Source organism: Protopterus annectens, chromosome 6.part1, assembly GCF_019279795.1.
Source record: "Protopterus annectens isolate FY-2018-M chromosome 6.part1, PAN1.0, whole genome shotgun sequence".
In the NCBI taxonomy this organism is placed as follows: domain Eukaryota; kingdom Metazoa; phylum Chordata; order Ceratodontiformes; family Protopteridae; genus Protopterus; species Protopterus annectens.
In genome coordinates, this window is record NC_056738.1 from 400,539,352 (window position 1) to 400,564,165 (window position 24,814).

The following is a 24,814-nucleotide window of genomic DNA, read 5'->3' on the forward strand; positions in this document are numbered from 1 at the left end:
TTTCCACCTCTGCCTCTTCTCCCAAAGGTACTTCTGAAGGTCAGACAGGACGAGCCAAAGATGATTTTAATAGCTCCAGATTGGCCTTGACAGCACTGGTACCCACTACTGAGAAGTCTGGTACGGGAGCCTCCATGGCGTCTACCTTCGATTCCACACCTGCTGTCTCAGGAGAACAGTCATTTACTCAGTCAAACTTCACTCTCTTCACCTGACAGCCTGGCATATTCTGTTTTAAACCCTGGAGGGTCTCAGCTTCCACTGCAAGTTTTGAATGTTATTTTGGAGGCCAGAAGGCCTAGTACAAGGAAAGTGTACGCAGATAAATGGAAGAGATTTTTATTTTGGAGTGCAGCAAAGGCATTTGATGTTTCTAAGCCTAATTTAAGTGTGGCGCTTCAATATCTTACTGAGTTACTGGACAAAGGTTTGTCCTTCTCTTCTATTAAGGTTCATGCTGCAGCAATTTCTGCTCACTATGACTGTGACCCACCATTGTTTTCTCATCATTTGTTTAAGCAATTCCTTAGAGGGGCAAAGAATATAAGACCCCCACGGAGAGCTCCTACTCCTGCTTGGGATCTCAATTTTGTGTTGGAGAAACTCACTCTACAACCTTTTGAGCCTGCAGCTACTGCTGAGTTGAAATATTTATCATGGAAGACTGCTTTTTTGTTAGCCATTACCTCTGCGAGAAGGGTTTCTGAATTACAGGCCCTTATGGCAGTTGAGCCTTTCTTAATTTTCCATAAGGATAGGGTATCTTTGCACTAATCCTTCCTTTATGCCTAAAGTGGTTTCTAGTGTGGCTTTAAACCAAACTATTCATTTGCCTACTTTTTATGCAAACCCCAAAATAAAGGGGAAAAGATTTTGCACACTTTGGATATACACAGGCAGTTGCGATATTATTTGAGCAGAACTAAAGGGTTCAGGCAGTCTCAGCAGTTATTTGTTTCTTTTGCTTTGGGTTCTCAGGGCAAGCCTGTGTCAAAACAAACTATTTCTAAGTGGATTGGGTTTTGTATTGCTTTCTGTTATTCCCATCATGGTAAAGAGATTCCAGCTGGGATTAGGCCTCATTCCACTAGGGCTACTGCCACTTCTACAGCTTTTTTAAGGGGGGTGGCAACTAAAGATATTTTGGAGGCAGCTACTTGGAGTTCAGTGCATACTTTCTCTAAGCATTATCACCTTCCACTTTACTCTAAATCGAGGGCTGGTTTTGCCACTGCAATTTTACAGGGCATTTTGGCAGCGCCTACTGTTTTATAGGTTTGCCATCCTCCCTTATCTCTGCTTTGGGATTCTACCCAAGTGTAAGGACTGCAGCAATGTGAGATGAAGAACATAGTACAGTTTTGTACCTACCATAAATGTAGATGTTCGAAGATCCACATTGCTGCAGTCCAATTTACCCTCCCTCCTTCCCCTCTGTAGTTAGAGGTGGTTGTGTGGTGTGGGTTGTACATATTGTGAATTTTGTATATATTGTACATATGGTTAGTACAAGGGTGGTTGGTTGTTTTTTGCTGTCTTTTGGTTTTGACCTTTCTGTTTAGGGTCTTCTGACATCTGGGGCAAGAAAAGACTGAGGATATGACGTCGGTCATGCGCATTTGTACCCTGACGTCCTGATGTCAGTCTTAAGGGCCTTGACCGACATCAGCCTTATACTTTGATATTCGGGCCGACCGAGGACAGCGGACTACCCAAGTGTAAGGACTGCAGCAATGTGGATCTTCGAACATCTACATTTATGGTAGGTACAAAACTGTACTTTGCAAGCAAATACACCATAAAAGAATACCCCAAAAAGGTTATATGAAAAGGTGTTTGTCATAAGGCCTGTCCTAAGAGGGGAAGGAGGGAGGGAAACCTGGACTGCAGCTGTATGAGCACTCGAACATCTACATTTATGGTAGGTACAAAACTGTACTGTGTTCATCGTGCATACAGCTGCAGTCATTACAGATGGGTAGAATCCCAAAGCTAAGTAAGGGTGGTAGGCACTAAGTGGAACTAGGAGGGGTTAGGATGTCCTGCAGGACTGCTGTGGCAAAGCCCGCTCTAGATTTTGAGTATAGTGGGAGGTGATAGTGCTTGGAGAAAGTGTGCACTGAACTCCAGGTGGCTGCTTCCAAAATGTCCTTGGTAGGGACCCCCCTGAGGAGGGCTGCGGAGATAGCTGTGGCTCTGGTGGAGTGGGATCTGATGCATGCAGACACAGTTTTTCCATGAAATGAGTAACAAAAGCGTATGCAGTGGGCTATCCATTTTGAAATTGTCTGTTTGGAAATAGCCTTTCCTTGAGCACCTGCAGCATAGGACACAAAGAGTTGCTCAGATTTCCTGAATGGCTTTGTCCTGTCCAAATAGTAATGAAGTTGTCTGTGAATGTCCAAGGAATGTAGTAGTCTTTCCCCTTTGTTTTGTGGATTAGGATAAAAGGTAGGTAAGTGGATAGTCTGATTCAAAGCTACACTGGATGCTACCTTTGGCATAAAGGTAGGGTTGGTTCGTAAGGAAACTCTGTCCTGATGGAAAATGATGAATGGTTGCACAGCCATGAGGGCCTGTTGCTCCGAAACCCTGCGTGCTGAGGTGATAGCCAGAAGAAAGGCTGTTTTCCATGACAAGTATTGTAGCTCTGTTGCTGAAGCTGGCTCGAAGGGAGGAAGGGTCAGCTTTTCCAATACGAAGTTGAGGTCCCAAGTAGGGACTGGTGGTTTCCTTGGGGGTTTTATATTCTTTGCCCCTCTGAGGAACTACCTTAAGAGAGGATGAGAGAATAAAGGAGTATCTGTGTTGTATTGTGCAGAAATGGCTGAAGCGTGGATCTTGATGGAGGAGAAGGAAAGTCCATTGTTTAACATCTCAGCTAGGTACTGTAAAATTTGAGGTATATTTATTACCCAAGGATTCTGTCCCTTTTCTTGATTCCAGGCACAAAATCGTTTCCATTTGGTGGAGTAGGCTTTTCTACTAGAAGGTCTTCTGGCCTCCAAGATGACATCCTGCACCTCCTTGGAGAGGAGAATCTGTTGGGAAATCAAGGAATTCTCCATGCAGCTAGATTTAGGGTTTTGAGATGGCTGTGAAGGGTTTTGTAGCTGTGCTGGGACAACAGAAGAGGGACTAGAGGTAGGATCCATGGTGGGGAATGCGTCAGGCTCTTCAGGAGCGGATACCAGTGTTGTCTTGGCCAATCTGGAGCAATGAGAATCATTTTCGGCCTCTCTGCTCTGGCTTTTAATAGAACTTTGGGCAGCAGAGGAAAAGGTGGGAAGGCATAGACTGTCAATGTTGCCCAATTGAAGGAAAGTGCATCCACTTTCCAGGCCTGTGGATGATAGGTCCTTGAACAAAATTTTTTCATCTGGTAATTTCTGTGGATAGCAAAGAGATCTATGTCTGGCTGTCCCCATGCCCGAGTTATCTTTGTGAAAACTTGAGGATGCAACTTCCATTCGTGTGGATCTGTCATATTTCTGCTTAGGTTGTCTGCCAGTGTGTTTTCCTTCCCTGGCAGGAATTGTGCCTGTAGTTGAATTTGCAGTTCCAGTGCTGTATTCCACAGGGTCATGGCTTGCCTGCACAGGGGGTATGAATGAGTTCCCCCCTGTTTATGTACCACATCACTGTGGTGTTGTCTGTCCTTATCAATAGCTGGCCTGGATGCAGTAGGTCTTTGAAGGTCATAATAGCTTTTTGCACTGCTAGCATTTCCTTTTGGTTGATGTGAAGGTGCTTCTCTTTTCGGGTCCATTTTCCCTGAATGCACTGATCTGTCATGTGTGCTCCCCAGGCGTAGTCTGAGGCTTCTGTTGTGATGATTTGAGTTGCTTGAGGTACACAGAAAGGAAGACCTGTGTTTCTTTGGCAAGCTTGAGCCCACCACAAAAATTCCTTTTGTAGACATGGAATGAGTGGTATAATTGCTTCCAAGCTGTGGCTGTGTTGAGACCATAAGTTTTTTAGGTACCATTGAAGTTTCCTCATATGCAGCTTTGCACATAGGATTAGTAGGATGCAAGATGCCATGAATCCCAGAGCCTGCAGGACTTTCCTTGCAGTTAGCCTGGTGAAAGATGCCATTTTTCTGAAGTATTGAGACAGTTGCCCTTGTTTGTCTGGCGTGAGGTAGGCCATCTGGGTGGTTGTATTCAAGCTGGCACCCAGGAAAATTATTTATTGAGAGGGTATTAATTTTGATTTCTTTTTGTTGACTTGTGTATCCCAGGAAGTTCAACAGTTTTATTACAAATGCCAGGTGCTGCAGTAGTATGTCCTTGCTGTCCGCTTGGATCAGGCAGTCGTCCAGATATGGGTAGATTTGTATTCCTTGTAGTCTGCAAAAGGCGATTACTGATGCCAGGCATTTCGTAAACACTCTGGGTGCAGTAGATAAGCCAAAGGGCAATGCAGAGAATTGGTAATGGGTTGAACCTGCAAGAAATCTGAGGTATCTTCTGCAATCTTGTCTGATAGGGACATGCAGGTATGCCTCCTTGAGGTCCAAAGTTACCAGCCAAGACTCCTTGCCCAGCATGGGAAGAAGCTGCTGTAATGTGAGCATCTTGAATTTTGGCACCTGTAGATATGTGTTTAGGATGGATAGGTCTAAGATAGGTCTCCAATCTTTGTCTTTCCTTGGTACCAGGAATAGTCTGGAATAAAACCCTTGACCTTGTTCTTTTGCAGGTACCTCTTGAATTGCTTTCATGTCCATGAGAGCTGAAATTTGTTTTTGTGCCTCTGCCCTTTGATTTTGTGGCAGGTTTGGCATGCCTCTCATTTTTGGAAGGGTGTGAAAGTGGAACCTGTAGCCTCTGTCTATAATGTCCAGAATCCATTTGTCTTTTGTAACAATATGCCAATTTTTTGAGAATAATATCAGTTTTCCGCCCAAAGGTGCTGCCATTAAAGCTTTGCTTGGCAGGTGCAGGGGGAAGTCATTGTGTCTGTTTTCTAAAAGACTGTGATCTATCTTCTCCACCTCTTGGGGGTTGGTGCTTGCCACTGTCTGGCTCTGAAAGATCCTTGAGGTTGCCCTCTACCCCTTGGGCATCTGTATCTGCCCCTTTGAGGTCTGTCCTTGGCTGGAAAGGACCAATTTTTTGAAGGCCAGTTTCTGCTGAAACGTGGAGGTTGTACCTGCAGGAAATCTTTCACTGTTTGCATTGATTTTGCTTTTTCTCCATTTTCTTTAGTACCTCCTCAGCTTTAACACCAAACAATACATCTTTTTGAAGAGGTGCATCTAATAATTTAGCTTTGACATGATCTGGTAAGGTTTGCTCTTTGAGCCAAGCATGCCTACGTATAACAGACCCCGTAACAGCAGCTCTACTTGAGGCCTCTAAAGCATCAAAACCACACTGCAAGGTATGTTTACCCACTTGCTCTGCACCATGCAACAAATCCTGCAACTCTTAAATCTGGTTGTTCTGGTTGTGTCATCTTGCTTTTCAGCTGAGATATCAAAAACTGTTGAACTGACAGTTTAATGCCCTCATAGTTAAAGTGGCCGAGGTGTACACAGTATGGCTTTTATATAGGAACTGGTGAGAATCAGGGACCCGGTAATATCTGTCTGGTTTAACAGGAGCTGGAGGCAAAGAATCTGGATTAAGGCTGGCTTCTGTGTACACATCATCCAATATATCTAAAACAGGAGGGATAGCCAGGGGCCTATGCCGGGGGAGCAGAAGAAATTCCCTGAGCCTTTTCTTGGAATCTGAGTAATCTTGGCCTTCCCAGTGAAAGTGTTCCCTCAATGTATGCAGGGTTTCCCCAAAAGAGAAGTCCTCAGGGGGGAGACCGAGGGAATAGACTCCTCTGCATCAGAGTCTTCGAATGGAGAATAGGCATAATCCTGGTCCTCAGATAGTTCTGAGGTAATAGAAGCTTGATCTAAGGAAGGGTAGTCTTCCTCTAATCTGGGCCTTTTGTCAGAGGGGGGTTGAGAACCCCTGATAAGAGTAATCAAATCCTCAGCCATTTAAGCATCTGCTTTTTAGGCATGGTGCCTTGAGAGGGGGTCTGAGGAACCTGTTTTTTGGTTTTCATGGCTGCTTTAGATTTAGTGAAGGCTTTAATAGAGAAGAAGGAAGGCCTGAAGACCCCTTGAGAAATGGCAGGCCTGTCTAAATTCTGAGTTTCCCCGCCAAGAGTGGCGTCGGTATCTGTAGTAGGAGTGGGGACCGAGGAGCCTGCGACCTCGGGTACTGAAGACATCGGTAATGTAGTGTCATCGGTACTCAGGGGCTGCGTAGGCGCCTCGCTGAGTACCGGAGAACCGGTAGTCGGCCTTAGCGTGGTTTCAGAAGATGGTGCGGACCTCGTATGTCAGTCCTTATCTTTGCATTTTTTGCTCAAAACTGGAGTCGGAGTATCCGACGACATAATATAATTACATTTTTTGCCAAAAAAGTAAAGGGCAAACTCCGCCTGACGCTTAATAGTGCGCTTGTTGAATCTAGCACAAAAACGGCAGGCCGAGACGTCGTGGTCTGGGCCTAAGCAAGGTATACAGAAAGAGTGGAAATCCTTATGCGGTATTTGCTTCCCACATGAAATGCAATTATTAACTTTGTCTGACATCGGACTGAGGCAAGAAAAGTTTCCCCAACAGGGTACTTAGCTTTCAAGAAGACTTTGGCTGAAATACTTTCGTAAATCTCAGGAGCTGGCCGACCGGCACTTGCGAACTGCTTCTGCTTCGGGCACCGCGTGGCAAGAAAAACTGGAGAAAATGGCGTCGGCTGCCTCTTTTATACCCCTGCCGCACTGACGTCAGGGAAGAAGTGACGACAACCGACGCCGGACCTAGACTTTGGAATTCGGCCGACCGAGGACCCGCCTGACGGCAGGGTAACCCATCTGTAATGACTGCAGCTGTATGCACGATGAACATCTTCCAATGAGTCATATGATGTTGATTACAAACTCTTGCAAGAGAGATCTCCAGTGGTGGTTGATGTCTCTTCATCCCTCCAGTAGCCACTGTGACCATGGATGCTTCCCTGATAGGGTGGGGGGGGCATTTTCAGGGAATGACTGCCCAAGGCACATGGTTAGTTCAAGAGTCACACCTGCATATCAGTGTTCTGGAGATGAGAGCAGTACTTCTGGTGTTGCAATACTTTCAGGACTCTCTTCCTCTAGGAACGATTGCAATTCAGACAGACAACATGTCGGTAGTCTGGTACTTGAGAAAGCAAGGCGGGACCAAGTCTTACCCCTTTTGCCAAGAAGCCCTCAGAGTTTGGCAGTGGACTATCTCCTCCCTGCGCTTTCTGTTGGCAACGCACATCCCTGGGAGATCCAACGTGATAGCAGACAAGCTGAGCAGGGCAATTTTGTTGCCACACGAGTGGTCCCTCAAACAGGAGATTGCGGACAGGATTTTCCACAAATGGGGCCAGCCTTGCTGCTATCTTTTTGCCAGTCGCCTCAACACGAAATGCAGAAGCTACCTTACCCTGATTCCCCCTTTGGGAGAACCCCCGAGAGACGCACTCATACACGATTGGCCCCCGGGTCTCCTCTATGCATTCCCTCTAATACCCAGACTTCTACAGAAAGCAATGTTGCTGGGAAGAACTATCATCTTCATAGCCCCTCATTGGCCTCAGCAGATTTGGTTCCCATTTCTTCATCATCATCTATTAGAGGACCAATGGATTCTGGACCCAGTTCCAGACCTTCTGATGCATCCGTCTGGGGATCACCATCCTTCATTGCAGTCACTGAAGCTCACAGCTTGGTTGCTCCAGTTCCCCTCATAGCCAGGCTTCATGATTCTTCTGATGAGACAAGACAGATCTTTTTGTCGTCCCATAAGCCGTCCACCAGAAGACTATATCTTAGTAAGTGGAAGAGATTTTTCCATGTGGGCTTCTAAACCGAACATTGATCCTTATCAAGCCCCTTTGGCGTCCATTTTAGAATTATTGATTATGATTTTTAATAAAGGAGCTGCAACTGCTACAGTTTGGGTCCAGTTGGCTGCTATATCTAAGTTTCATCTCAGAGTGGACGGGCTAAACATAATGTCCCACAAGTTGTCCAAGGCTTTTCTCAAAGGAACCTTCCACATGAGGCCTCCAGTGAAAACTCCTTATTCTCCTTGGAATCTGAACTTTATGCTGTCTCGCATAATTCTTCCCCATTTGAACCAGCATCATCTCAAATTTTTATCATTTTTATCATGGAAAACCATATTTCTGGTGGCTATTACTTCTGCCCGCAGAGTGTCAGAACTTCAAACCTCATCTATCAGCCCTCTTTATTTGAGTTTTCATGCTGATAGATTATATCTTAGGACGAACCCCTCTTTTTTTTACCCAAAGTTTGTTCGGAATCCAATATCAACCAAGTCATTAAGTTGCTAGTCTTCTTCCCTAACCATTGCAACAAATTAGAGTACATGCTGCACAAACTTGATGTTCACAGACAGCTCAGATATTACTTGGACAGAACAAAAGATGTTAGAAAATCAGACCAGCTCTTTGTGTCTTTTTCCTGAAGCCAGAAAAGGTAGACCAGTGGCTAAAACAATGCTTTCTAAAGGGCTATCTGATTGTATCACTTTTGTTTATTCAGCTACTAATATGCCCTTACTGCACAAGATTAAAGCTCATTCTACCAGAGCAGTTTCTACATCTTCTGCATTTCAAGCCAAATTGCCCCTTGATAACATTTGTGCTGCAGCCACTTGGTCTAAACCTCATACCTTCATCACTCATTACAAAGTTGATAAGGCCTCCAGGGACAGGGCTTCCTTTGGGTCTATGGTCCTGAAGAATGTATTCCCATGAGCCATCCGAGATTGAGGGTGCTAGGGATGCTACCCATCAGTGAAGAATGAATGGCAAGATTGAACAACTACACATTAAGAAGTTATGTACTCAGCATAACGTTCCATGTGAGTTGTTTCATCTCGCCGTCATTCTTGTGTCCCTCCCTCCATCCCCCACCTGGCTGATAGTTGACTTAGAGGCTGGTCTCATCCTGGTTATTCAATCATTCTTTTCTCTTGGGAGAGTAGTTATCTTACAAGGATATGGTACATGCAGCAAACAAGATCTGAGGTAAATCCAGCAGTGCATCATGGGACAAGGGGCTTGATCTCGAGCTACTGGTAAACCTTGAGCTTTGCTAACAGCTGTGTCGGAGCCAATGGATCGGCTCCAAACCCATCAGTGAAGAATGACGGTGACATGGAACAACTTACATGGAACGTTATGGTGAGTACATAACTTCTTATTATTGCATACTATAGGTACATTGATGATTTAATTTTTATATATGAAGGGGGAAGAAATAAGGTTGGGGACTTTCATCTTGACTTGGAACAGAATATTTACGGTTTAAGTTTTGATGATATACAATGTGGCACTAAGGTTAGTTTTTTGGATTTAGTGTTGGAGGGGGTGAACTCTGAAGGTATTAAAACATCTCTCCACAGGAAGTTTGTGGATAATACCCATTTTTTACCTGGGGCCAGTTTTCACCCCCAACATCTATTGGAATCCCTGCCATATGGAGAATTTCTTCTTATGCATAGAATTTGTAGTGAATGGGACAATTTTGTGAACGAAAGTAGGCATACTTTTCAGATGTTTATTAATAGAGGGTATGATTATGGTATAGTTAAAAACTGCTTGTGTGAAGTTCTTGCATATAGATTGGGGGTAAGTTTGTCCAATAGTAGAGTAAGTAATGGGCTGGTAAGTGATGAACAAAAACAACAGCTGTATTTTGTTTCTGTGTACAATAGTCTTACTAAGAAAATAATAAGATATTGCACAGTTTTTGGAAGTTTCTGATTCTGGATGTTGAGTTAAAAACTATTATATCAGATTATCCTTTCATTTCATATATAAGAGAAACAAACTTTTTATTTCGCCTCGTGATGAGTTATACGCGAGTCCTTCTCTGAAGGGCACACATCCCTGTGGGGGTTGTATTATATGTTCTCATATTGTTACAAGTTTTAATAAAATAAATGGGGTTCATTTTTCACCTAGTGGTACTTTTTCTTGCAACAGTGAAGGCGTCATATATGCCTTAAAATGTTCCTGTGATTTATTTTACATAGGGGAAAGTAAAACAAAATTTAAGGCAAGAATGCAAGTACATATTAGGGATATAAAAAAGAATAAGGTTGAAAGTAATATTGCTATGTATTTCAGAACATTCTACCCTGGTGTAGTGGACAAACTCACTGAACTGGGCATAAACTCTTACATAACTCACATGATTGCCAACTAGTTCACTGACAGGACTCTGGAAGTCAAGATTGATGATACCACCTCCACTAAGGTCACCAGCAGGGTACCTCAGAGGTGTGTGCTGGGACCACTTATATTTAGCATCTACTGCTTGGAGGTAAAGGATAATGTCATGGGCCTTTGGCTGACCGAGTTCACAAATGACAGCAAATTGAGAGCTGTCATAAATTCCCCCTTGATGAAAACCTCTAACGAGGGTTTAGCACAAATGACTGGTGCCAAAGTCACGGACTAAATCTCAATGTCAAGAAATGCATTATAGTGCCTTATAGGAAAACAGTCACCCAGGCTAATTACTCCAAGAGCTGGCCCAGTAGTTGGGAATCTGGGAACATATATGGATAATAATATGGCCTTTGACCGCCATATGGCCAAGGTAATAAGAAAATCATTCTGTGTCACCCAATTTATAAATAATGGCATGGTCTAGAGACTTCCTAACTAACATACCCCCTCCTAATAAATGCCTGTTGGATTGCATGGCTAGGCTTGTAAAGGCCCTTGTGGTCATTAGCCTACTATACAACTATGATTAAAACATAACAGTGATTATTCTTTATTGCAGGGTCGTGTTTTAGAACAGGTTTTTATACAAGTTAGGGAAATGTATAATATTAAGGATAAACTTCTTTATAAAGAGTCAGTTTATATTTTAAAATTTATTACAGTGGTACCTGTGGGTTTAAATTTGGAGATCAATTGCACAATGATTGCTTCCAATTAAATAATTGACTTGCTTTATTCATTGAATGGCTTATATAAGCTGTGTAAATTTTGTGGTGTGTATTACTCCTGGAAGGCTGTGAGCCAAGGCGCTAGAGTATCCAAGGTGCTTCATTAAATTGGATTTTTTCATCTATACTGTGGCCAGTTGTGTATTCTTTGCTGCTGTTTCTCATAGAGTTGTTTCATATATGTAATACCCTTTTCCCTTCCACCTGCAATCTCAAGAAACCGATGTTCTACACAGTCGGAGGGGAAGAATCAGCAATTCAATTACAAAAATGGTAGAAAAAGAGTCATCCAAGAGGTCCCACCAGACCAAACAGAATCCGGAACTTACTCAAGGTTCTTCTACGTGCCAAAGAAAACAGAGGACTGGAGACCAGTTTTGGATCTCAGTAACTTGAACAAATCAGTTCAACATACCAAGTTTTGGATGATCATGGTTTAGTCCTTTTTCAATTTTCAGGGCAAGGACGACTGGATGTGTTCGATAGACCTTCAGGATGCATACTATTACATAAAGACGAACAAATGATCCAGAAGGTACTTTCGCATCTAGCTGGGAGCCAGACACTACCAGTTCAGAGTTCTGCCCTTTGGTCTCACCACGGCCCCCAGGGTGTTCACCACATGCATGGTAGTAGTAGCACCTCACTGGAGACTGCAGGGATTACAGCTGTTTTCATATCTAGATGACTGGCTCATTACCAGGCATCAACTGATAAGGGCAAGAAATCAGGTTCACCAGACTTCTTATCTGGGAATTACCATAAACTATAACAAGTCTCAACTGGAACCAACTCAAAATTTGGAATTTATAGGAGCACTTTTCAACACAGTCGATGATAGCTTCACTGTCTCCATCAGGAGTATAAACTATACGATTACAGGTCAGAAAAATAATCTATAGTACCAAGACTTCAGCCCATTTGGTCCTTCAAGCTGTAGGATCAGTGTCAGCATCAGTAACACTAGTACCTTTAGCCAGATTTTATATGAGGATTCTCCAGTGGATGTTAGTAGTTCAGTGGTCGATACTTTACTGTTCCATGTCAATCCAAATACGGATCATTCAGACATGGAAGAGGGATCTCAGGTGGTGAATTCAATCAGATCAGGTTCTACAAGGATATCTGTCCATCCCCAGACCATAGTGATTACAGAGTCTCCCCAGTTGGAGTGTGGGGGGGTCATTTTCTAGGGAAAACAGTCCAAGGCACTTGGTCCCTTGAAGAGATGAGAGCAGTGCTTTTAGCTTTGCAGGCCTTCCAGGATACTCTCTCTTCAGGGCCTATTGTAATTTAAATGGACAATATGTCAGTGGTTTGGTGCATCAACAAACAAGGAGGGACTAGATCTTACCCCTTGTGTCAAGAAGTGCTCAGAGTGTGGCAATGAGAGATGTCATCTAACTGCTTTCTCATAGCGACACACATTCCGGGGAAGTCCAATGTAGTAGCAGACAAAACTAAGCAGGTGCATTCTTCTACCTTACGAGTGGTCTGTCAACAAGAATGTGACTGAAATGACTTTTTGTCGATGCGGCCAGCCTTGCTGTGATCATTTTGTTTCTCCCTTAAACAACAAATGCAGCAGCTACTTTGCCCTAATCCCTCCACAGGGGGAAATTACCGAGGGATGCTCTACTTCATGATTGGCCCTCCAGTCTACTTTATGCCTACCCACCATTCCCATTAATTCCAAATTTTTTGCAGAAAGTTATCCGGTTGTAGAGCAAAGCCATCCTCATTGCACCTTACTGGCATTGGCAGATTTGGTTTCCCTTCTTTTGGCCTCACTTACTTCACCAACCATGGACTCTGGATCCAACTCCCGACCTCCTGTCTCACCCAACAGGCATGATCCATCCAGATATATCAAACCTCAGGCTGATGGTCTGGTTTCTCCAGTTCCATTAATAGCCAGACAACTAATGCTGTCTTCCCCTGTCCAACATATACTTTTATCTTCCCATAAACCTTAAGCTGAAAAACTCTGTCCAAGTAGATGGAAAAGATTTGTTTATTGGGCACAACAAAATCATGTTGAACCTTTTTCAGCTCTGATACATAACATACTTGACTTTTTAGCTCTGCTTTTTAAAGAAGGGGCTATTTCTTCAGCCGTTAAGGTTTAGTTAGCAGCGATATCAAACTTTCACATTGGATTTGAAGGTTCTTCAGTAGCCTCTCATAAGTTGTGCAGAGCTTTCTTGCGAGGCACTTTCCTTTTGAGGCCTCCGTTTTAGGATATTACTCCTCCATGGACTCTCAATCTGTTAATGCAGGCACTAATACATTCCCCCTTTGAACCAGCAACTAAATGTGACCTTAAATATCTGACTTGGAAAACTGTTTTTCTAGTAGCCATTACTTCTGCTAGTCGAATTTCAGTGAATCAAGCATGGTCTTCAAAACCTCCATACTTGATCTTTCACAAGGATATAATGATGGTAAGAACAACTGCCTCCTTCCTTTCCAAGGTGGTATCAGATTCTAATATCAATCATTCCATTAATTTGCCAGTATTCTTTCCTGATTTTGCATACAAGGGCGAATACATGTTACACTTATTGGATGTTCACAGACTATTACATTTTTACCTGCATAGAACAAAGGACATCAGAAAAATAGACCAATTGTTTCCTTTGCAAAACTAAAATTGGGAAAACCAGTTGTCAAAGTAACTTTAGCGAGATAGCGTAACTGATTTGATCATATTTCATTTATTTATAACAAACTGGGTATTACCTTACCACAACTGGTACAAGCTCATTCAACTAGGTCCATGGCAACTTCTTCAGTTTCCTATCCAGAGCGTCCTTGGATGACATATGTGCAACAGCAACTTGGGCTACTCCCCATACTCATTACAAATTGGATCTGGTTTCCAGGGATAGAGCATCATTTGATTCAACTGTGCTCAAGAATGTCCTTCCTTAGAGTCCACACAGGATTATAGGTAGCTGGGGTCTCTGTCCCATCAGTTGAGGATAGAATGAAAATTGACAACATCAAATAAAGATATACTTACCGTAATGTTCCATCAGTGTTGTCCATTTTCATTCTTCATCAACTTCCTGCCCACCATCCCCCATCCTTTCTGTTCACAAACTTCTGGATGAATGAGCTGTTAGAGAGATATCATTATCCTTTATACTGAGCTACAGGTATAGTTTCTCCTATGTTGCGCACATGCAGTTTTATGTCTCCTATATTTATGCATGCTAAACATTTCTTTTTTTGGTAAAAAAATCAGGAAGCAAGATCTGAGATAGCTTAGGGTTGGTGCATTATGAGTAAGGAAGGAGCTCAAGAGTTTTTTTAGTTACCACGAGCTTTAGTAACAGCCGAGTCAGATCTGATGATCCAATCCAAACCCATCAGTTGAGGAAGAATGAAAATGGATGACAGATGGAATGTTATGGTAAGTACATAACTTCTATTTTTTCTTTACAGTGCATGCTTTTCTTTTAGAACCTGTAGTGTTGTACTTGCTTTCTCCTTTGATTTGGTAAGTAGTACCATTCAGTGAAGTATAGAGAGGAAAGGTCTGTTCCTGATTGATTTGTGGCTGCCTAAGGGATGGTCACATTCCCTGTGGGTTTTTGCACTGAGACTACGAGACAGAGCTGAATTTTTATAACTAAGTGCTGAACATCACTAACAGCTGCTGTAGTGGGGAACAAGTAGTTAGTTTGTGGGTTTGGTGGTACGAGCTTAGGGTAAGGAAATATTTGTAAGGAATTAGTGCATAAAGAACAGAACATGTGAGAAAAAAAGAAGTTATGTACTCACCATAACGTTCTATGTTTGTTATCCTTGATCTCGCCTTCTTTCTCGTTGGCTGGGTTCGGAGCCTATCCTCGGCTTCGACTCAACTGTATTCTAAAGCTCAAGAGCTTCCACTGGCTCGAGGCTAGACCCTATCCCATCATGCCTAGCGTTAATTACCCATATCTCGTTTGTGATAACCCATAACACTAGACTACAATATGCAGATATATAAACTATAGGTATATATATATATATATATATATATATATATATCTAATCTATATATATATATTTATCTATATATCTATATATATATATATATATATATATATATATATATACATACATATATAAGAAACCCACCAAGCCGTAAGTAGAACTCTTAGTCTAACCAACTCATAAGGCAGGAAGGGAATCAAGGTCTGTATAGTCAAAAAATGAATAATTCCTCTCAATCCTCCAGGAGGGGGAAGGAGCGTGGGATGCAAGAAGAGGGGGAAGGAGCGTGGGATGCAAGAAGGGAAGGCAAGATCAAGGACAACAAACATGGAACGTTATGATGAGTACATAACTTCTTTATGTTATGTTGTCCCTATCTCGCCTTCCTTCTTGTTGGTTGGGACCACATTCCCAGCACCTTCTTCTTGGGTGGCTCAAAGGAATAGACTCTTTAGAACTGTGGAACCAAATGATGACCTGTTCTGGGAGGCCAAGCCACATCTACTCTGTAATGAGTGATGAAGGTAAGGGGATTAACCCATGTAGCTGCCACACAAATTAGAGTCTAAAGGCAGTCTAGCCTGAAAGGCAGTAAAGGTAGACAAGGCCCTGGTTGAGTGTCCTTTAATTTTCCCTGGCAGCTGTTTGTTCTGTGAGTTATAGACGTAAGTAATGGTGCCTGAAAGCCATTTTGATAGTTACTTTTGAGACTGAAGTTCCCTTTCTGTTTTCTCAAAGGATACAAACAATTGGTCAGATTGTCTGAATTTCTGTGTCCTGTGCAGGTAAAAACGTAATTGTCTATGAACATCCAGTTGGTGGAATTTATACTCTGCCTTGTTGCTGTGGTTCTTGAAGAATGCAGGTAGTTCTATTGATTGATTCAGATTGAACTCTGAGCAAACTTTTGGTAGGAAGTAGGGGTTGGTTCTGAGAGAAACCCTATCTTTGTGAAAAATTAAATAAGGGGGACGATTGGTTAGAGCTTGTAATTCTGATTCCCTCCTAGCTGCGGTAATGGCGATCAAGAAAATCATTTTCCAAGTCAAAAATTTTAGAGAACAAATACTAGCCGGTTCGAACGGAGGAAGAATCAAGCCAGCTAGGACTAACTTTAGATCCCAAGGAGGAAGTGGGTCTCTTATTGGGGGTCTTAAAAGGATAGTACCCCTCAGAAAAGCTTTGCATAGCCTGTGGGACAGAACGTTGGAACCCATTTCTCCCACATGAAAGTTGGAAATAGCAGCCAGTTGAACTCCGATAGTTGCTGCTGCTGCTCCTTGGTTAAAAGTTTCAGCGAGGATTTCTAGGATCTTTGAAACAGGTGCAGTAAAGGGATCAATATTATTTTTGGCTGCCCAACAAGAGAACCGTTAAAATTTGCTGGTATACAGTTTTCTCGTAGGGGATTTGTGAGAGGAAATTAGAATATGTTGTACTGCCAGGAAGCCTGGCTAAGACGGGAAGTGGAGGAACCAAGCTGTCAGCTTGAAGGTCTTTAAGGAAGGGGTGGAGTGTTGCCCGACTGATGCATCAGCAAATCCGGAACTGGGTCCAGAATCCAAGGCTCCTCCTGAAGACGGGCCATAGAAACAGGAACCAGATTTGACAAGGCCAGTAGGAGGCAATCAGTATTGGCTTGCAACCCAACGATTTTTCTTTTTGAAGAACCTTGGGTATCGGAGAGAACGGGAGAAAGGCATACAGAAGTCCTGGGGGGGGGGGGGCAATCATGAACAAGTGCATCCCTGGGTGATTGTCCCAGTGGTGGGACTAAGGTGAAATAGCTGCTGCATTTGGCATTGATGGATGTAGCAAAAAAATCACAGCAAGGCTGGTCCCACTTGCAAAAAATCTGGTGCGCAATATCCTGTTTCAGGGACTACTCCTGAGGCATAAGGCTAGCCCTGCTTAGCTTGTCCGCTGTCACGTTGGATTTCCCCAGAATGTGCGTCACAATCAGAAAGCTTTGGGAAGACATCGCCCATTGCCACACTCTTAGAGCCTCTCGATGCAAGGGGTAGGATCTGGTTCCACCTTGTTTGTTGATGTACCGTACCACTGACATGTTGTCCTTCTGGATTGCAATCGTCCCTGTGGTGAGAGAGCTGTGAAGTGCTTGCAACACCAGGAGCACCACTCTCATCTCAAGGACATTTATGTGCAAGTGGTACTCGTGTTGTTGCCAAGTCCCATGAACAGTCTGTGCCGGATAATGCCTCCTCCATCTGGGAAGTGTCCATGGTCACTGTGGCCACTGGTTGGGGGAGGACAAACAGTCCGCCTATCATCAGCTGCATGGACTGAAGCCACCATTTTAGGTCCTTCTTGCAGGTCTCCATGATGAGAATTTTGTGGGAGATGGGTAGATCTTGCATGGACCTTTGAGCAAACAGGAGCCACTGCAATATAACCTCATGTGGAAGCGTGCCAAGGGAACTAGCATTATTGCTGCCACCATTAAGCCCAGGACTTTTAGAACAAATCTTGCTTTAGTCTTTTTCCTCCCGATTAAAATTGCATCCTGGTGTCGAATGGTCGACACCCTCTCCTGAGGCAATTTTGCTATTATGGTTTTGGTATCTAGATCTGCCCCTATAAATGTAATGTATTGACAGAGCAACAAGGCAGACTTTTCATAGTTTATAGTGATGCCTAGCTGAGAGAAGAGGCGGATTGGTGTCCCTTGTCTTGGTTAGTTGATGCTTGGTGGTGGCGGTAAAGAGCCAGTCATTCAGATATGGAAACACTTGGAATCCTAGATGCCTCAGATGAGCCGTGACTACTACCATGCATTTGGTGAACACCATGGGGGCTGTTGTGAGGCCAAAGGGCAGAGCTCTGAACTGGTAATGACTGGCTCCCAGCTGGAAGCATAGAAATCTCCTGGATCACCTGTCCATCTTGATATGGTAGTACTCATCCTGGAGATCGATGGAGCACATCCAATTGTTCTTTCCCAGGAAGGGAAGTATGGACTGCAATGTTACCATCCAGAACTTTGTCTTCTTGACAGACTTGTTGAGTCTGCTGAGGTCCAAAATGGGCCTCCAGTCCCCTGTTTTCTTTGGTACTAAAAAGAACCTTGAGTAAGTTCAGGACCCAGTTTGGTATGCAAGAACTTCTTGGATGACTCATTTGCTTAGCAACCTTTGAACTTCTAGGGTTGCTTGTTCCCTTAGGTTGGGTGACACATCTGGGATGGATTTTTGTTTTCTGGGGACAGGTGTCATGGAGAAAGGAATACTGTTGACTGTACCCATGTGTCTTTTGTGATATTTTGCTAGGCTTCTGGGTACAGTTGACAGTCTTCCCCCGACTGCCTCCAGAGGTGGGCAGGCAGGCCTCCTTTCAGGAGTACTGGAAGGGCCTACCAGAGAACGTATCTCTGTCGCCCTGACTCTGCGGACCCCCTCTGCCGCAAAGGCGGTGTCTTCCATTATTATTCCTCCCTCTCCCCCGGGGGGAAAAAATCACCATGTGCATCAGGCGAAACCCCCTGGGATTTCCAGAAACACATTTTTCCACCTTTTTTTTTTTACCTTTGGGATAAGGTCTAGAAGGTGCAGAAAAATGTACTCCCACGGCAGAGAGAGAGTCTTGCCATCCTGCTCGCACCTGGTTAGAGTCTCTTTTACCTTAGGCCTGAACAACGACGAGCCATCAAAAGTGGCGTTAGTAAAGGAGGACTTGAAGGGCTCCACAAATTGACAAAGGCACATCCAGGAATGTCTCCTTAAGGCGACTCCTGTGCATGCAGCCCTGCTCACTCCATCAGCTGCATAGGAAATAAGCCACAAGGAGGAATTAACTACCAAAGATAAAGTCACAAACTGAGAAGCATTTCTATCTGCAGCTCCTGCAGCTGTAGGATCCTGTACAGTATCTCCTAGCATTTTCAGGAGATCCTTCTGAAGACTGTTGAAATGAGATAAATAATTCAGTGACCTAAGATTAAAGGCTGCTGAAGAAAAGACATGCTTTCCCGTATCTGTCCATCATACGGGACTCTGGCGGATGGACAGAAGTAGAGGTCTCTGCAATTCCTTCTTAGTGTCCACTGCCACCACCATAGCATCAACTGGCATGCCCTTGGTCAGGAAACGTTTGTCATCTAGTGCAGTTATGACTTATTGGCCCTCCGCAGAACTGTTTCCATCAATTCCGGAGAGCTCCACGCCTTTTGACTTACTACTCCTAGCAGCGGGTTGAAGGGTGGAGACACCCAAGAGGTGGAGGGTCGGGAGCCGAATGCATCCAGGTACATGGACTCATCTTCAGAAAGGGAAGGGGACTTCCAGCCACCCCTCTGCTTGAGGATTTCTAGGATGTCCAAGAATGAGACATCCTCAGACGGGGACCGTGGGGACCCTTCTGAGTCCTCCAAGTCCGTGTCCGATGTCATGGACTCCAGGGAATCCACATGCTGCATGTACTCTTCCAAAGGGACCTCCTCAGGGGGGGTGCTCTGGGGAGGTTTCTGAAGAGGGGGGTCACCCAATGGGGTGTCCTGGGGCATCGGTTCCCTACGCTTAGAATGGAGGGGTGGTGAGAAGGAAGACACGGGCTCCGCAGGGGATGGAGTAGCTGAAGCTGAGGGAGGAGTTGTCTGAGAGGACAGTACACTCATCACCTCGAAGGCTCCACGATCCCTGCCTGAGAGGGTCCCAGGCTCCGAAGAGTTGAGAGAACTCTCCCACACCGTTGTCGATGGCTCCAAGGCCAGTGTGGGAGCTGAGCTCACCTGTGCAGAAGCTCCAAGAGGGAGAATGGGATTGGACAAGGGTCCGATGCCGCTCTTCCCTTGGAGCCGACAAGGGAGTGTTGGCTCCCAGATCTCTCGATAGAGGGAGTATCGAGGAGATCAGAGCAGATGTTGGAACCGAGAGACCAGAGGTTTTCAGAACTAACGGTTCCACCACAGTGACTTACATGCACTCTGGCTCCGAGCTCAGGTGAGTCGAAGGAGGAATAGACGATCTGGTGGGGTTGAATAGTTGGCTCCACATCCATACAGGCTGTGCTCGATAAGATTTTGGTGAGAGCTGGTTGTCTTAGTAGCCTCTTCACCACCCTCTCCACATCATCATCTGAAAGGCTCCTGGACGACCAAGAGGAGTGTGTGGATGATCGATGACTGCTCACCACAGACTGGAGAAGCGGTGACTATGGATTGGTCTACACCAGTTCCAAAGAAGGAGACCTAGTTCTTTTGTAACTCCTAGATGGTTCCAAGGACACTGACGGAACCACAGAAGATAAAGTCTTGTTGGACCCAAGAGGTGTCAGATACGACAAACTGGAAGATTCGTCTTTCTCCTTCGACGGCTCCGAGGTCGGAACTGACAGAGATGTCGGTTTGGAGGATTTTTCTGGTTTTCTTGCCTAATTCCCTTCCACTGGTGTGTCAAATGGCCATTTTAATAAGCCTCTCAATATAAGTTTGTTTTTGCGCTCCTGCAGGACTCTGGCTCTGAAAGCATGGCAAATGGAACACGAGTCCTGCACATGCACCGCTCCCAGGCAGTAAACACAGCTAGTATGTCCATCAGTCACAGACATTTTTTGGGAGCAAGAGTCACACTATTTGAATCCAGAAGGCTTGGATTCTTTGGGTGCTTCTTTTGACATTGTTGATGAGCACAAACAACAACAAGCACAACAAAACTGTAGCTGTAGGTATCAAGAAAGGAGAAGTATACCACTCTACAATAACAACCACAACAACACTATATCTAAATTATATATATATATATATATATATATATATATATATATTTTTTTTTTTTTTTCTTTATATAGAAAGAAACGGAAGATAGTGGAATGGGGAGAGCTTCTAAGTTAAACGACAACTCCCCCAACCCGAGGAGCGTGTCTGACTTAAATGGCTAACTCCTTAAGCAGAAAAGGGAGAAGGAGGGAATAAGGGGAAACCCTCTAACTGAAGCAAGGGTGAATCGTCTAACTAAAAGGGGGATAGGCCTGAAGGAAAAAATGACGGCCTGAACAACAACAAAAATGGAGATGGGGATCCTAGAATAGCTACTACTGATCTGTAGTAAAGACTTCCTTAAAGATTTTAGCAAAGAATATAATAAGAAAATGAAAAACCTCGCCTGAGCCAGTCTCCAGCAGTCTCTAAGCTTCAAGCGGCAAACGAGATCTGGGTAACTAGCGCTAGGCATGATGGGATAGGGTCTAGCCTTGATCCAGTGGAAGCTCTCAAGCTTTAGAATATGGCGAAGTCGGAGCCAATGATCGGCTCCGAACCCAACCAACAAGAAGGAAGGTGAGATAGGGACAACATAACATCAGTAGTTAAAACATTTAATGGTCAGATTTTAAAATCAAATGTCTCATTTCCTAGGGTATGAATTTGTAAATCGAATGGATAAAATGTGGTATGTATTTTAACAGTTGACACTAATTGAGTGCATATTATGTTGTATATATTATACAAAAGCAAATCCATAAATTCTCATTACAGAATAATTCCTAAGTAATTGACAGACGTAACTGGATGTTTAGCACCTGCCAGATTTGTAGTATGTAAATTATATAGTTATCTGAAACTGTTTTGGGAATTGAAACACTTTATTTTGGATGGTTTTAACTGCATTGAAAGTTGCCCAAGACAAAACAGTTTAAGTTTTTGTTTCTGTTGTTTCTGCAGGAATCGAGCTGGATCAAAGGGTCAACCTTTGTCATTGTTGCAGCGTTTTCTCATGATATTAGTGATTGGAGTCATTGGTTTTCTTACACTCATAATCATCATGTCCAAGCTTGGGCGGGCATCTGCTGACAATGACCCAAATCTGGATCCTATGTTGAATCCTAACATCCGAGTGGGACAAGACTAAATCCAAAGTGGACCTGTTCTAGCTCACAGCAACTAAAAACAACAATGGATGAGGACACTAAATATACTGAAAACCACCAGTGCTGAGTACAGGTTTAGAATGGTATTTAGCTGAAATTGAACTCTCATCCATGGCTATTTTTTAACTGATCAGGCAATTCTTCTGTACCTGATCTTATCTCAAACATATGCCTACGGCTGCCTTTTTTAAAACAGTGGTGGATAAGTCAGACTTCTAGAATGCACCTGCAGTGAACCTGTATTCACACCTGTTTCAGGATCAGACAAAAATCAGCTGTTTCTTAAAGGCAGAGCTTGTTTTCTGGAAGGTTGGGATAAACACTCGTTTGTATTTTGTAAATTTTTAATGATTAAGGCAGATATGTAATATATTATATAGAGTTTATCTCTCTCTTGAACTTTCCACTTTTATTTTATTTTTTTTTTTTTTTGCTTCATGGTTGTAGAACGGTTTGCCATTCTGTTGGCAACATTCAGAAATATGCATAAGGCTTGGGAGAAAGTGGAAATCAGGAAGTAATGTAGTGTTTTTCCCCTTGAAATTTTGACTACAGATTGATCTTGTATTTAAGTAACCACAGTTCAAAAGAGCATCCCAGCAAGCTTCATGTTTCACAGACTTTTTGCACACAACTTGGGTTTCGTAATATGTAGTTGCACAAAAGGCTGGAGCAGGAAGTAAGCAGGAAAGGTTTTGCTTGTGCTGAATTGTACCAGGAGCACACCCTGTCATGCACTACATAGCCCTGCAGGAACTCCTGTTTCTGTGAATAGGAGGAGGGTACATTCTACCCTGGATGGATCCTGCTGGGTGGGACAGGAGTAAGCTTCTGGTGTTAGAGGCTATTCCATGTCCACGGTAAGAGTGTTGTATACGGAAAAGCATTATTCTTGAAAAAAAGAAGTGAAGCTAAGAAAATGTAAGTTGTGATTTACTCCAAGTAATTAAGGGACCAAGCTAGCACTCAGTTTGTCAGTCAAAGCAAAAGTTATGTGACATAAAATATGTAATGGATGACATTTAGTCTGTGCTCTTCACAGCATTTCAGCTGTTCTTGATAGAGGATGTTTAACACACTTCAGTGTGTCACTAATGTATGTTTTTTTTGTATGCCACAGTACAAGTTGAATGTAAATAATTGGCAGCAGTTGCAACATTCAGACATTTGCAGCATATAAGAGAGGGAGATTTCTGATAGAGTTCAATGAATTTCTAGCATTGAATATTTCAGTGATGTGAAAAGGCCTTGTAGTATCATCTGAGAGTGTCAGTGTGCACATATATTTTTCAGAACTGCTTCAATAAATAAATGCAGTGACTGGAACAACAGAAGCAAGGACACTTTATGTAAGCCATGTTTGTCACTGTCCTTTAACTGTTTATTCTGCCCTATGTATGATTGTATAGAAGCACAGTAAACAAAAGAACTGAGGTTACTTTTCAGCATTGATGATGTTGTAGTTGTTGTAGAAAGCTTACACTGTCCATTTGGTTGTCATTATATCTCTCTAAGACAGATAAATACCATCTGTTTTGCACAGTCTTAACCTTTGGAATTTTAAACCAGTTCATCTGTTTAGAGGGATAAAGGCCAAACTGTAACACAGGTTAATCATATTCAGTTAACGGCTTTGGACTGGAAGGAGCTGGCCAGAGTGAAGAGGTGGGAGTCTCCTCTCCTGTTTCAGGGGAGGGTGTGGGAATGTGCTGGAGTTTGTCTAAAGTCATAATTCCCAGTGGAAACCAGTAACTGTTGACATGCAACTGTAGAGATAAGTTGATGTTGAGAAGGGGCTAACGGGATACACGTCATAAGTAAGTGGATTTCTTGGTCTTGCGTAATCCCTGTTGGACACCAACATTAGCTGTTGTATTTGTATAGGGAAGATTGGGCTTCACTTCCCTTTCCCTCCACTAACCACAGTATGATGACTGTTTGTGTCATTCCTGGTCACAGAACGTTCTAATCCTTGCTGGCCAAGAGGTTAGCCCTGTTTGGAAATCTGGGCCCACCCAGTACAGGGAATGCACCTGAAGTTTACAACCAGTATGCAGTGGTTACTGGGAAAGAGGATCAATAAAACAAGCAAGCAACTGATTTTAGTGGTATTTGACCATACAGGAGTTCACCTGTCTCTCCTATGCTAAAAAATGTAAATTGTATTATTATTTCTACATTAGTTGTATTTAAACTGTGTCCTTGTTTCCAAAATAAAATACTGAACTAGAGGCTATATTTCACAGTAGTTAAATAAAACAGTGAAGGTGTTTGTCTATAAAGAAAAAAAGTCCTATTAAGTTAGTAGGCTTGTATGTCTAGGTCTGACAGTTCTGAGTTAAGGGTCATTTGAGGTCATTTGTCTTCATAACCAAATTTCCAATATGCTTTTTATTTCATGGTGGTATTTCTTTGCTGTGATGTCACCTTCTCAATGCCTTAGTCTCTCCTCCTGTTATGTACCCGACAATGTGATTTCAGTCCTCAGCATTCCTTTCTGAGCAGGATGTTTGAAATAAGTAATCTCATTATAATTTTGATTCTAGTGTATTCTCTTGTAATCTTTTCTCCCTACAGGACCAATAATGAAAAATTTATGTGCAACTTTTAAAGTAACCAGACCTATTTGTTTGAATGTATTGGTAAGCTATCTGTGTGCAGTACACATCTAATTCACCTTCTCAGAACATGGTATTTAATTTCAGATTCAGGCACCAGAATTGTAACGTAGACACATTGGATCATTACTTAATATAAAAGAAAGGGATCATGTTATTGTTTGTAGCACCTCATTGTTGAATGTGTTTAATGTAACTTTCAGGTTTTGAAAGAAAAAGACATGTATTTTGAAAATAACCATGCTCTTGAGAGTAACACAGTTCATGAAAATTCATACTTCCCCATTCCTGTGTG

The 24,814-nt window shown here is 43.1% G+C and overlaps 1 protein-coding gene across 1 annotated transcript in view; it reads left to right on the plus strand.

The window, feature by feature from the left end:
• ZFPL1 (zinc finger protein like 1) overlaps nt 1-24,132 on the plus strand; it is a 630,942-nt gene extending 606,810 nt beyond the window's left edge. Inside the window, exon 8 of the mRNA XM_044075813.1 lies at nt 21,696-24,132. Within this exon, the coding sequence (XP_043931748.1) occupies nt 21,696-21,882 (187 nt within the window). The 3' untranslated portion in view covers nt 21,883-24,132. The remainder of the gene's footprint in view (nt 1-21,695) is intronic.
• Nucleotides 24,133-24,814: the final 682 nt, after the last annotated feature.